The sequence below is a fragment of the Myiozetetes cayanensis genome, unplaced genomic scaffold (genome assembly GCF_022539395.1).
Source record: "Myiozetetes cayanensis isolate MyiCay16 unplaced genomic scaffold, myiCay2020 scf34, whole genome shotgun sequence".
NCBI lineage: Eukaryota > Metazoa > Chordata > Aves > Passeriformes > Tyrannidae > Myiozetetes > Myiozetetes cayanensis.
The window spans coordinates 3,005,732-3,018,529 of NW_026087566.1; the positions used below are offsets into that span (position 1 = coordinate 3,005,732).

Consider the following 12,798-nt stretch of genomic DNA (forward strand, 5'->3'; position numbering starts at 1 on the left):
GAAACAGGGCTCACAAAGGAAAGGGAGAATTTCAAAGAAAATGCAGATTGAACTGAACAAAGTCCATCTCTGTGATACAGGGCTCTGCTGCTGGCGTGTTGGGACCAGTTCCTGACCCCCCTTCGCCCCCCGCCCCCCAACTCTCCACCCTTGTTGCACAAAGAGATCCCAAAAGCATTGGATGGATTACCTAATGGTTTCTTTAAACTGGGTAAAACTTGTAATACAGGATTAGTAACTCCTGGCTAATTAACAGTGTCCTTCCTTTATGGCTTACCAGATCCAACGAGCCAGACCTGGTGTTTGTAGCATCTGGACAAAATGTGCCGAGGTTTTTCTTGAACAATTTTCTGAGTTATTTAAAGATGGGTTCATTTACCAGGTTTACAGAGCAGAACCGCATTGCTGCGACACGGATAATTACCAAAACTTCTAAGTAGCCCCTTATTTCTACATCAAAGGAAAGCATCTGCTTTGTGCTGGGTTATTGTGCTGAACTACAAGGGAAGAAGAAGGGAAAGCAAGCCATTGAAGTGCTGTGTGGAACACGCCTGTCCTCGTTTCACTCTGCCCTGTACAGGCGTCCCCTGTGCAGGGGTGGGACGTGCTCCCCGTGCCTCTGGCCCCAGCAGTGCTGGATAAGGGGCAGCACAATTCCCATTCCACCTCTGATGATTTTAACCTTCTCTTCCCTCCCGTGCCTTTGAGCTCTGTGCTGGTCAGACCAGTAGAGCCCAGCACAGCTCACAGCACAGACCTCTCAGCTCACCCCGTTACTGACACCACCACTCACAGCCCTTTAGGTGTCTTTTACTAAGTGGAGTAAACCAGCTAGTCCTCAAACATCCAAATACTCGTTACACCACATTCTGTTTTCCAAACGAAAGCAAGTGTTCTATGGCAAAAGTTGCTGGTTTCTGGAGAATCTTCCACGGCTCCAGAACGCTCTGCAGGTTTCCTCCCAGCTGGACTGCTCGTGTCACCGGCCATGTGTGCCCTGTATCTGCTGGTTACTCATTGCCTCTGAATTCGTGCTCTGGTAGATAAGTTATGCATTTCTAAATGTATTTAGGGTGGGTCTGCACCTTAAATAATAAATAATGATGCTAATATTTACCACTTGCATGCACTGTTAACATCATATTCTCACACCACACAGAGAGATGAAGCCAGGCAGATAATGAACGGGGGCAGTATTAACATTCCCGTTTTATTGCTTGAGAAATTGGAAAAAGAGATGACACAACTTGCTCAAGGCTGCAAAGAAAGTCACTGATAGCCACTAAATTAGAATTCATCACTTCACAGCTTCTACTTAGCCCGGCTATTAGATAATACAACTTCCTGAAGAGCCATTCCCCACTCGCAGCAATCCTGTCTGTGTCTGATTGCTCGGAAGAGATAATTCCATTGATTCATTCCAAGTGTTTACAGCTGGTCAGGACCCTGCACATACTCTGATGATGTTCTTCAGTGTGCCTGTGTCAGCAGCCTGGCTGAAATGAGCCCTGTACAGAACACTGTGCTGGTGGCTTTGGTGGCTTTGTAGTGTTTGGGAGGGTTTAACAGATGGCACAAGTGGTGCTTCTCGTAATCTCAGAGCAGCAGCTTGAAGGGAAGGAAATCTTTGGGAGTATGATGCTGTATGGCTTGAAAAATTGGTTTATTAATTCACTGTATTGAAACTGATGGAACTCTGCCAGCTGGTGTTTTGTCTCCCTCACTATTCCATACACACAGAAGTGCTGTTTTGGCACCAAGGAAATGACAGAGCCAGGACCAAAGGAAGTGCAACTTGAAAAATTTGAAGTACCATAAAATATAACCCCCCTCCAAGGGAATAGATTCTATTTCCCATAAATGGACAACAAAGAATTATGAGCAGGAAAGAACTGCATCTCTCACTCTAAGTGAATGATGCAACAACACTCCTGCAAACCAACAAGACACAGGAACTCAGCCTATAAAAGGAGGCTGAAACCATCAGCGCTCACAGCTGGCTCCTCGCAGTTTCACCTGCCATTTAAGGCAGTCCTGCACGGAATAATCCTCAGCGTGATTTCCAAGAGCCTTGACTGCACTCCAGCCTGGGCATGAGTCACAGCTCATTTCACTTGTAGAAATGTTAAAACTTATTAAGGTGTATTACAATAGAGCAGCCCTGGTAAGTGAAGTGTTGATCCCCTGGAAGAGGTGTGCGATGAGGTAATGCAGCCGCAGTTTGCGCTGTTAATCACACATTCTTCTGGGGAGCTGGCCCCACACCGCCAGGGCTTGGCCTTATTTATCAACAGCCACTTCTGCAGAACGCAAAGATTTTTGCTTTCTGTTCCTTGTTAGTGGGGATGCAAAATTAAAAAGGTCATTTCAGAGGGAGAAGAAAGGAAATCTCGCCATCAGGGCGCTGCTAAACCTGCTGGTTCCAGGGACTATTGAAGCAGAGAGAATAGGTAGAAGAGCCGGTAAAACATTTCACAATGTCCACACCCTGACCTATAAAGGTTTCTAAAGTTTTTGCTGGGAGATGCCTGTTCCTGTGTATGAATCATTTAGAAAAAGGAAGGATCTATATAAACAGGGAAGCAAGAAAAGAAAAATGCTGGTGAGGCTGCACCCCCTGCCCCTCCACGTCCTGCATTATACAGCAAAAGCATCTTAATTATTGACTCTACCAGGATGTTTGAGAAATCACAGCTAATGGTTTAGGTGTTGCTTCCTCATCATTGCTCCCTCTGTAAAATTTTTATTTCTTTTCAAGCTGCATTTTTATGGTATCTTTAATGGTGTGACTATACTGAAATGAGCTACTTGAGCCCCAGGCCTGGGGCTGCCATAAACCCACTGCGTGCACAAATATGGCACGAAACAGAAGCATGGATGGCTGACAGTTTGGAGTGTCCCTGTGGCAGGAGCTCCTGGTGTGGGACATGACCTAATGGTGAGGCAGGTGCAGGGCTGCTTCTCCTGGACACCCTAATTTGCCTTTTGAATGTCTGAATATGCATCAGGAGCTTAAAGGCATAAAATCATAATGCCAGCTGTGGTGAAGACACTTTCAATAACTATCTAGACTTTGAGGGTAAATTTTTTTGGCTTTCCAATGTCCTAGGGACAAGTCCAAAGGAGTCAGTGTGACGGGCTGTTATTAGGCTCTGTAGCAAGCAACAAAACTGAGGAATATAATTTGAGAAAAGTGTATTTCAATTAAGAGGAAAAATTGGTTGGAGCAGGCAGGGAAAAGGAGATACAAACACGCTGAAGTAGCTAAGACCTACAGAACAGAAGTCAATGATCTGCTGCCTCTGGACCCCCAAACCATCCATATGAGAAAAGAAAACATCAAATGCATCAAACAAACACACTGGAAGAGACTCTTGCCAGAGCAATTTCAAAGCAGGAAATCTGCAATGTTGCTGCAAGCAGACAAGAAGTGTGATTGTGAAGTTATCAGTGCAGGGGGAAAAAAACCACTTTTTCATGCCTTATTAGTGAGACAAATGACCAATTTTTGGAAGCTGTTTCAGCACTCAGGGTCTGCTCCCAGGTTAACCTTGGCAGAGACAGCCCCAAACCAGTCACCAAGACATTCTGGGAATGGATCCACTGGAAATAACAGCGCTACTGTGCACAACAAAAACCACAGAAATACAACCAAAGTAACCCTTCCTTCAGAGTTTATCACTGCCTGAAAACTGAGATACCCAGATCTTCATAACGAAGGGTGTAATTTGAAGTGATAATGATGAACATCCTGCTCTCAAAGGTTTAGCTGTCAGGATTTGAAAAGACAGCTCATACTTGTTGCCATTGCTTCCAAAACCCACTCCTCACACAAGCACTTTCATTAGGGCTGATGGCTCCGAAGAGAAATATTCCTTTTGACATGTTTGGCCACGAGTGATGCAAAAAAACCCATTTCTTTTGGATGTCGGGAGGTGTGGATGGATCTACGAGCCATTTCCTTATGTAAGCCGTGAGTTCCATCCCTCGCTGGATTCTGCCGCTTGGCACGGGAGGGCTGGAGAGCTCCAGTTCCGAAGGCCGGTGGTGGCCTCTAGTGACAACCAGGGAGATCCGCACGGAGCCCGTCCCAGCCCTGCCAGCGACTTCTAACTGGAAAAAAAACTTCTGCTGCAGCACTCGTGTAATGAACAGCCCCGCAGCAGCGCCAAACTTTCTCCAGGGGAGTAGGAAGGCGGATTTTCGGCTCCGTTTCCTTTATTTGGATTTTTTTTTTTTAATATACCTGATTGCCTGATGCAGATCCGGGATGCTGGCACGGTGTTTCGGGTTCCAGGCAGCCCACAGCTTGCTCCTGGTTGAACAAACCCCGGGAGAGGGGATGCCGTGGGGGGTCACTGGGATGCATCACTGAAAGGATGGTTTTCCAGGGAGGTTCTGAACAAGAAGCTGCAGCCCTGCCTCTGCCCAGGCACCTCCTGGCAGTACGAGTGCAATCATACCCCGGGGGAAAATGGAGTTTTAATTCTGATCTATTTAATTCAAGCAGGACACAAAGTCAGGTCCCCCAGAACCACAAGGATTTTTTTTTTTAAAGCCAGCAAAAAAATCTACACAGATGTGAACAGGTGCAGTGCAGTGTGTTTGCACATACCCTTTATGGGGTACACTCAGTGTGTGCATATATTTGCACAGGGTCATGAAAATTGTATTTGCCTCCTGAATCACATAAATATGTAATATTTTCTCATGGTTTGCTCAGGGTTTTTACAAGGGAGAGAGATCTGCCTGCAGTCCTCAGTTAGAGCTGATCTTAATGGCACTTTTGGGGGAGAGAAAAGAGAAGGCTCGTTTGTGTGGCCTGGAGCTGTTTTTGTTGGCACTGAGATCTGATTCTGTTGGAGGAGAGCAGCTGAGACAGGAAAGGCAGCTCCTGACTTTCATTTTCCACCTGTGGCTGGGGAGGGATGGAACCCACACACTGCCTCGTGCACCACTCCAAGAGCTGGAACACTTCTCTAAGTACCATAAATATTTAAAGAAATGCTTTAACTTTACCCCTCTGGTCACAGCTCCAAGCAGAAAGAAATAAGGTGCAGTGGTTTGATGATAGAGGTGTTTTCATTGGACAGAAGATAAAAAGGAGAGGGAAATGAGGGGAAAGAAAACTGTATGTGAGGCAGACAGTGTAAGGCTGCAAATGTTCAGATTCAAACTCTTATGACCCCAAACCCAAACACAGTTACAGGGACCAACAAAGAAGTTGTTGGACTTCACCCCTAGAATGGATTTTTTTTTTTTTTTTTTTGCTAAAGACTGAACTAAAAGACTTTGCTTTATTCAAATCTCTTAAGTCAGCCAAAAGAGAGGCATCTATTCCACCTAAAGGCAGCAGAAACACAGCCCCAAAGCTGGGTGTGTCTTTTTTTCCTTGAACTCTCCAGACTGGTTGCCCGTGGCTGGCTGGCACCGGGTGAGTCAGCCCGAATGGCATTCGCGTTATCAGAGCCCTGCAGGACTTATCTCTTACGGGCTCCGTAATGCCATTGAACCTCTGCCACACAGACAGCATTTCTTCATGAAGTCAAACAATCCGTTAGTGTCGCTGTAATGTTTTACTGTGTCTGCAGAACACCCCCTCTGACCGAGCACGCCACTGAAGGAGATGTTACCCATGAACCCACATTTGAGAAAAGGATTAAAACAGCACCAAGAAAATTCAGCCCAGCATTTTTTCACATCAGGTCTGCACGATGCCATTGCTCTGTGCTTTCCCCTTGCATCTGCCTCAGACACTTCTGCTTAATAGTCCAGAGGGCTCTGGAAAGAACATAGCTGCTGGAGGTTGACCCTGAACAGAAGCTGCAGAGCCACAACACAAAGCAAATGTCTCACCTAACCCTGACTACCACTTTAATTAAGATTCCTGAATTTTTACTCATTAAAAGAAAAAAATAGAACCTCCAAGTGATGTTTAGAAAAAGCACCAGCAAGGTTATACAGAAACTAATTTCAATAAATACTGAGAAGACAAAGCAGAATGTTTTCTCTTAAATAGACTGTCAAAAAATCCTGCAGAGATCTAGGAGTGAGATACAGAGATGAGACATAAGTGCATCAGGATCTCTTCTGTACTCCTCTTATGGCTATAAAGGTATAAGCTCTGCCCTGATAAGATGATCAATTCTTACTCAGCCTGAATAATTTTAATGAACAGAACATGATCCAGCTGGAGCCTCCGTAATGACAGACCAAACATCACAGCCAGTGTACTTTGATAACACATCTCATAAATGTTTTTCATTATCAGTTACGCCCAAAGACGTTCAAGGTCCAAAGACAATCCACAGCATCCTCCTAGAAAAAAGTCCTGCCATGGACACTGATCATTTTTGGTTTGGAAGCTGTGTGTAAGTAGGACAGTTTAACTCTGTGCCTTGAGCCAGTACTAGTTAGACTAATCCCTAGCTCAGTAGCTTAAAAAACTTGGCAGTACTGATTCTCAAATATCCAGGGTTGGGTGTTCTCAGAAAGGTGCAGGTGCCTCCATACCGTTTGATGCCCCCAAAAGCTCAGAGTCTCACCAATCTCCTTGCCCCAGGGTGGGGGATCAGCATGTACAGCAGCTGCTCTGTGAAACACAGTGGGCAGCGTAGGCCTCCAATATTCTCATTCCTCTTGCTTCATTTAGGGACAAAGAAATACTCTTCCTGCTTAATTTCAACTGTACTGAAAGCCTGAGTTCCTCTTGCAAGGGTTTTCTAATACCAAACAAACACATATTCAATGCAAGCTGATGGCAACAGGCTCCACTCTCCACTGGCAGTGTGGATGTTGGTTTGTGCTTACTATGAAATGGATTCACATGGAAGTACAGCTGCCTCCTTTCTAGTCATTTATACACTGTTCTAGACTGTCCTGAGGCCCAAGTTATTTCTTAGTCAACAGAAATACGCACTTGATTGCAAATATAAATGTTATAAGTCTCTTGTCACGTACAGACAACTCTCATTTTAAATTCATGCACTGCACAGGGGGGTAAGGACCTACTCATTTGTTCCAAAGGGCTACAGAGAGGATGGCTGCAAGCACACGGTTATAAATGATTCAACAGATCATTTGTGCTTTATCTTTTATACAAAACACTAACAAAGCAAGCCAAACTACCTGGGGAGAGTTCCTCAAACATGAACAGATGAAAATCCCTTTCTATTATGGGAAGTGGGGGGTGGGGAGCAATATCCTGGGTGCTCTTTGTGCTGACACCAGTGAACGTTCTGTGTCAACAGAGGTGGGGTTTGCAGCCACTGTGCTTCCTCTTGGACCCGGTATAAAGGTGCAACAGCACACAGGCAGCTCCTCACTGCCCATCTCTGCCCGTGCTGATTCACCCAAATCCTCCCGGCAGGACCAAGAGCAGAAATGGCCTTCTCCACCCGCAGCATCCAGTGGGGCACCAGCACCCGCCTGCAGCCCTCGGCTCCCAGCATCAGCGGCCTGAGCTCCAGGAAAATGTCCCTCCAGAAGCTCCAGGCACCCAGCGTGTACGGCGGGGCCGGGGGCTACGGCACCCGCGTGTCCACCAGCACCGGCTTCGGCCAGGGAGCCTTGGGTGGGAGCCTCCAGCTCAGCATCACCGGCAGCGACGTCCTGCTGGCTGGCAACGAGAAATCCACCATGCAGAACCTCAACGACCGCTTGGCTTCCTACCTGGAGAGGGTGCGCTCGCTGGAGAAGGCGAACTCCCTGATCGAGAGGCAGATCAAGGAGTGGTACGAGAAGAACACCACGAGCGTGGGGCAGGACTACAGCTCCTACTTCAGAACCATCGAGGAGCTCCGAAGCAAGGTAAGGGATGGCAGGGCCCTCTGTAAAGGTAGGGATTGCGGTTACTGGGGAGACAGAGAATAACCCATTGCAGAAAATGTGCTTTTTTCAAATTTTTTCAAATTGCGGTTTCAAATTCTCAGCTAAGAAAAATAAAGGCTTCGTTTTGATCGGCTACAAATTAGTGACAGATTTTCCATAATTTGTAATACCAGATATATGCCTGCAGATGTGAGTAATCTTATACAAGAAAAACCTTTGACTCAAAATGAACCAATTCTATGATATTTGCCTTAGGTGATTTTAATTAGAGAAAGTACTGATGGTAATCTACATATTTAAATATAGTTTTAGCAGCTCTCTATTTCAGAGTGGTTTTTCAGAAAAGAAGGGCAAATGCTCAGAGAAAAATAATAGATCACTACTTAAAATAGTAAATTACCACTGGAAACCATGAAATATTCCCAGCAACTAGCTGCCAGGTTTGTCAAATCATATTTCCAGACCTTCCTTCAATCTTTCCCCTCTTATTTTGTATCAGTTCTATTTCCCAGCCTTTAAAAGCAGATCTCTTCAGAGACCAGTTCATCCCATTTGATACACTTAGTTTATGACAGGACAATTTGCCTTTTGGAGACCCCTAATTCTTTCCATGCCCTTCAGAGGGAACTTAGCTTAAACCCAGCTGACTGACAGACAGATGAAGTGAAGTGGGATGAAGCCCTCCTGCAGTACTCATTCCCAGGGAAGGATCAGGACTGCATTTCTGTGCAAAGCCTTATTGCTTGTCCACCATTCCCTTTAGATTGCTGCTGCCCAGCTGGAAAATGCCAGGCTTGTCCTGCAGATCGACAATGCCAAGCTGGCTGCTGATGACTTTAGACTGAAGTAAGTTCTGTGATTTTATATCAATTCCCTTTCCTGCTCCTCTTACTTAGGAGAGCTTCTAGTTACCGGCATCAGTGCCGAGAAGCGAATGTTTTCCAACTTAGAGTTCAGTGAACATTTCACAACGACTGTGGGAGTTACTGATTCCAGCATTCACACCGACCTGTTTCATCCCAATGATGACAAAAGACACCCTCTTTTGCAGGTTTGAGAACGAGCACCTGCTCAAGCAGAGCGTGGAGAGTGACATTACGGGGCTGCTCCGCGTCCGGGATGACCTCACTCTGACCAAAGCTGACCTGGAGGCCCAGATCGAGGGCGTGAACGAGGAGCTCATTTTCCTTAAGAAGAACCATGAGGAGGTGAGGGCAGCTGAGCACTGCCAGGGGAGAGGGGTGTTAAGTGGAAAACATAAACAGCCTCGCTAGGAAGCATTTCTATCCTTCCTGGATAACCGTGTGTGGCACTAAGGGACATCCGAGCTGTCAGGAAACAAAGGCTGAACACTCCTCCATTCCAGGAATAGAAACCTCCATTCCAGGTTTTCTCAAATAATAATGTATGGTTCAGGAGTTCCTACCCCAAAAAGTACACACATGGGAGCCATGACTTCTACCCTCATTCCACAGATCCAGTCCCAAGCAAATCATCTTTTTATAAGACATTTACCTATGATACGGCATTTATTGCTGCAAAATAGTAAACAATATTTACAAGGTGATTAAGTTGTCTTGCCCTGAGGTGCTATTTTAGGGATTACTGCTCCGTGTGTCGATTTTTGAGCCTGGTTCCAACACCCAGGAGTGAGAGCTCCCTGCAGATGGTGCTTACAAAGCCCCCCTTTCCTGCAGGACTGCAACCGGCTGCGCAAAGAGGTGAGCGGCTCCGTGAACGTGGCCGTGGATGCTGCTCCCAGCACCGACCTGGCAGCTATTATGGAAAACATGAGAAAGCAGTACGAAGAAATGGCAGAAAAGAACCGCCAGGAAGCCAAAGAGCATTTTGAAAAGCAGGTAAGGTCAGCTGCTTAAACATTGGCAGCAGCCTCGGTCGTGCCTGGCCGCAGTTCACGGTCCCTCCGTTCCTCATTCCAGACAGCAGAACTGAACCAGGAAGTCGCCGTCAACGTTGAACAGCTCCAAGTCCAGAGGAAAGAGATCACGGAACGGAGACAGATCTTCCAGAGCCTGGAGCTGGAATTACAGTCCCAGCTGAACATGGTAAATAACAGAGAGCACTGAGATAAGGACTGCTGGTAGCAGACAGTTGCACGGATAAATATAGAAATGATTGCAATCAAAAGGTTCTTTTAACACAAAAAGTGTATCCTCTGAATAAAATGCCTCTGCTCTTCCCATGGGCTGTAGAGACAGACCCTCGAGGCCTCGGTGGCTGAGACAGAAGCACGGTACAGCTACCAGCTCTCCCAGATCCAGGCCACCATCGCCAGCCTGGAGGCCCAGCTGAGGCAGCTCCGAGCTGACATGGAGGCTCAGAACAGCGAGTACAGCATCCTGCTGGATATCAAGACTCGCTTGGAGATGGAGATCGCCACGTACCGCCGGCTGCTGGAGGGAGAGGAGAGCGGGTGAGCACACACACAGGGCCTTGCGTGCTGGGGTTGCTGTAAATCTGCCACTCTCCGGCTGCTTTGGGGTGAGGGGAGTCCACTGCCCAGCTCTGAGCCCCAAATCACAGCAGGCTGCAGTTCAGGCTGGGTTACTGGAGCTGCTGTGAGTTTTGAGGTGGGCTCTCTCAGCCTGCAGGCTGTTGCTCTGTGAGCTGGGTCACTGGGTAGATGTTCACACACCAGGAGCATCCGTAATTCACTTCTGGATGGGCTTGTCCATGCGGGGCAAGCAGGCAGTGGATCTTCCCCCCAGGTCCTGCCTGTTCAGCTGTTCTCTCAGGAACTAGACTGGGCATGAGCTGAAGTCCTGGTGTTGTAGAGATGAGTCTGCAGATTAATGGCACCTACAGCTTATGCTTACCAGAGAGAACTCATTTTAATGTTTTGATGAAAGGGCACGATCAAATGCATGGGAAATGTACAAGGATGTTCCTTCAAGCCATTAGGCCCCATATATTTATGTTTTCTGATTTATCATTTGAACAGGCATTTCGAATTGCAATTATCTACAGCAGAAACTGAAAAAGGTATGTCCCACCAACTTCCTTCTGTTTTGATGCCTGCTTCAGAGCAAATAATCACCCAGTTTACTAGCAAAAAAAATTCATTTTGGTGTAAAACCATTCCAAGGTTTTAGGTCTAAAAATTTGTGCTAAACTGAGGCAAAACCATCAGAGGGATAGGGAGTTATTGAACCCAGTGTCCACTGTAGTCTGTGAGCAACATAATGTCCAGTGGAAGAGAAAGCACATCCTGCACACCCCCAAAGTTTACCTTGAGTACCTGTGGATTGAAGATGCTTTTCACTATTTCCTCACTGGCTGCCAGTACTGCAGCAACGTGACTCTGTCCATCTACATTGTATTTAATTAATTCCCTTTTCCATTTCCTTCGCAGAATCAAGTAAAATGAAGAAGATCAAGACCATAGTTGAGGAAGTGGTTGATGGCAAGGTCGTCTCCTCTGAGGTCAGAGAGTTCGAGGAGAAGATCTAAAGGCAGCAGCAGAGGAGAGGCCTCTGTGCTTCCTGGACCTGATGCCAAAACTAAAATACTTATAAAGAATCCCATCTAATTCCCCTAAACCCCAGCAGGGTTGAAAAATGCCAAATTATCAAATCTCAAATAATTTTTGTCATTGTGGGGGAGTGTTAATAAAAATCAATAAGTTACAACTTACAAGAGTTTGGGTTTATTTACATGGTGACATAGCAGCCTGATTTAAAAAGAATCTAATCAGCCTGGTATATATGTGTAACTGCTTCCAAGACAGATAAAACCAGAAGTATTAGTTTTTTAAAATGCCTGAAGACATCAGTTCAGCACACTTTCTCTGAACACAAATTCCCACTCAAACATAATGCTGCTTCACAAAAACCTGATTTTCAAATAAACAAGAAGTGCCAATTTGCTTTTCATAAAAAATTAACAGGAATAAATACATTGAAGTAGCCTATTTGATATTTTTGACCCTCTGTGAATGATTATGGCACCAAGGACTACAGCAAGCCAAGATTCTTCACCAAGAAGAATCTATTTGAAACAGCCCCCACCTCTATCAAACCTTCCTAGGCCAACAACGTTCCCCATCCCACAGGGAGGCCCCTGTGCCACACCTGGATCCTCAGTCGCAGGAGTTTACATTTTCCCCTTGAGAACATAAACACAAAAAGCTCTTCCCTTTGAAACCTCACCTGTCCGGTGTCATTTACTGAACATAAACAGCTGCCAAAGAACTAATCCTCTGCTCTCCCTGCCCTGAGCCACTGAGACCAGGCTATCAGCTCATTTCCACAGAAAAGCTTTACCTACACCTTTGATCTTCCGCTGCTTTCTGCCCCAAAAGCACCCCTGCCCCTGGGTGCAGAGAAATCAAAAATTAACTCATGTCAGTTGACAAATCCAATGATGTAATTAAGCCAGGATAACCATACCAAAACAACTTCAAAAGAAAAATACCCTGGTTTGGAAGGGTTCCCGTGCCCAGACCTGCACCCAGAAGCGCTGCATTTGATCTTTAGATTTGTATTATAGAAAGCACAAAATACAGAAATCAGATTTCTTATTTTGAGATGAGAGAGAACCGTTTACCAGAAATGATGGTCAGTTTTCAGCTCTGAAATGCAAACTGGGATATACCACATGCTACAGACTCTTTGCATATCACACCGAGGGAGTTCAAAGAAAACCCAATTCCAAATCCTATTGGGTACAATCCAGTATATTTATGTTTTCCTATTAATGATCACCCTGAAGCTCCCGAATGCCCCCTGTGCCCTCAGACACCTGATGGTCACTTCTCTTGCTTCCTATCAAGCATCCAGGAGCACCAATCCAGCAGAGGCTGCTGCCAGAAGAGAATTATGAAGAGAAAGACATTCCTGCCATGCACACTGGGAAGCAGGGATCAAAGGGATCGCTCTGCTGACTTAAGCAAACTCCTGTAAGAACAGCCCCAAACCCAGGAAGCGCTGAATATGCAACGACAAAACA

At 46.0% G+C, this 12,798-nt stretch overlaps 1 protein-coding gene across 1 annotated transcript; it reads left to right on the top strand.

Annotated features, from left to right (window-relative positions):
• Window positions 1-7,364: 7,364 nt before the first annotated feature.
• Window positions 7,365-11,540, top strand: LOC126646297 (keratin, type I cytoskeletal 20-like). The gene is made up of 8 exons (XM_050327529.1): window positions 7,365-7,809; window positions 8,594-8,676; window positions 8,882-9,038; window positions 9,528-9,689; window positions 9,771-9,896; window positions 10,044-10,264; window positions 10,793-10,833; window positions 11,204-11,540. The coding sequence occupies exons 1-8, from the start codon at window positions 7,384-7,386 to the stop codon at window positions 11,299-11,301; spliced, it is 1,314 nt and encodes a 437-aa protein (XP_050183486.1). The 5' UTR covers window positions 7,365-7,383; the 3' UTR covers window positions 11,302-11,540.
• The last annotated feature ends 1,258 nt before the right edge of the window (window positions 11,541-12,798 follow it).

Excerpts from the sequence above, each read along its gene's own strand:
- LOC126646297 (XM_050327529.1), top strand. The coding sequence starts at position 7,384 with ATGGCCTTCTCCACCCGCAGCATCCAGTGGGGCACCAGCACCCGCCTG. Across the intron at positions 7,810-8,593 it reads TCGAGGAGCTCCGAAGCAAG|ATTGCTGCTGCCCAGCTGGA; the intron begins GTAAGGGATGGC and ends CATTCCCTTTAG. Across the intron at positions 9,039-9,527 it reads TTAAGAAGAACCATGAGGAG|GACTGCAACCGGCTGCGCAA; the intron begins GTGAGGGCAGCT and ends CCTTTCCTGCAG.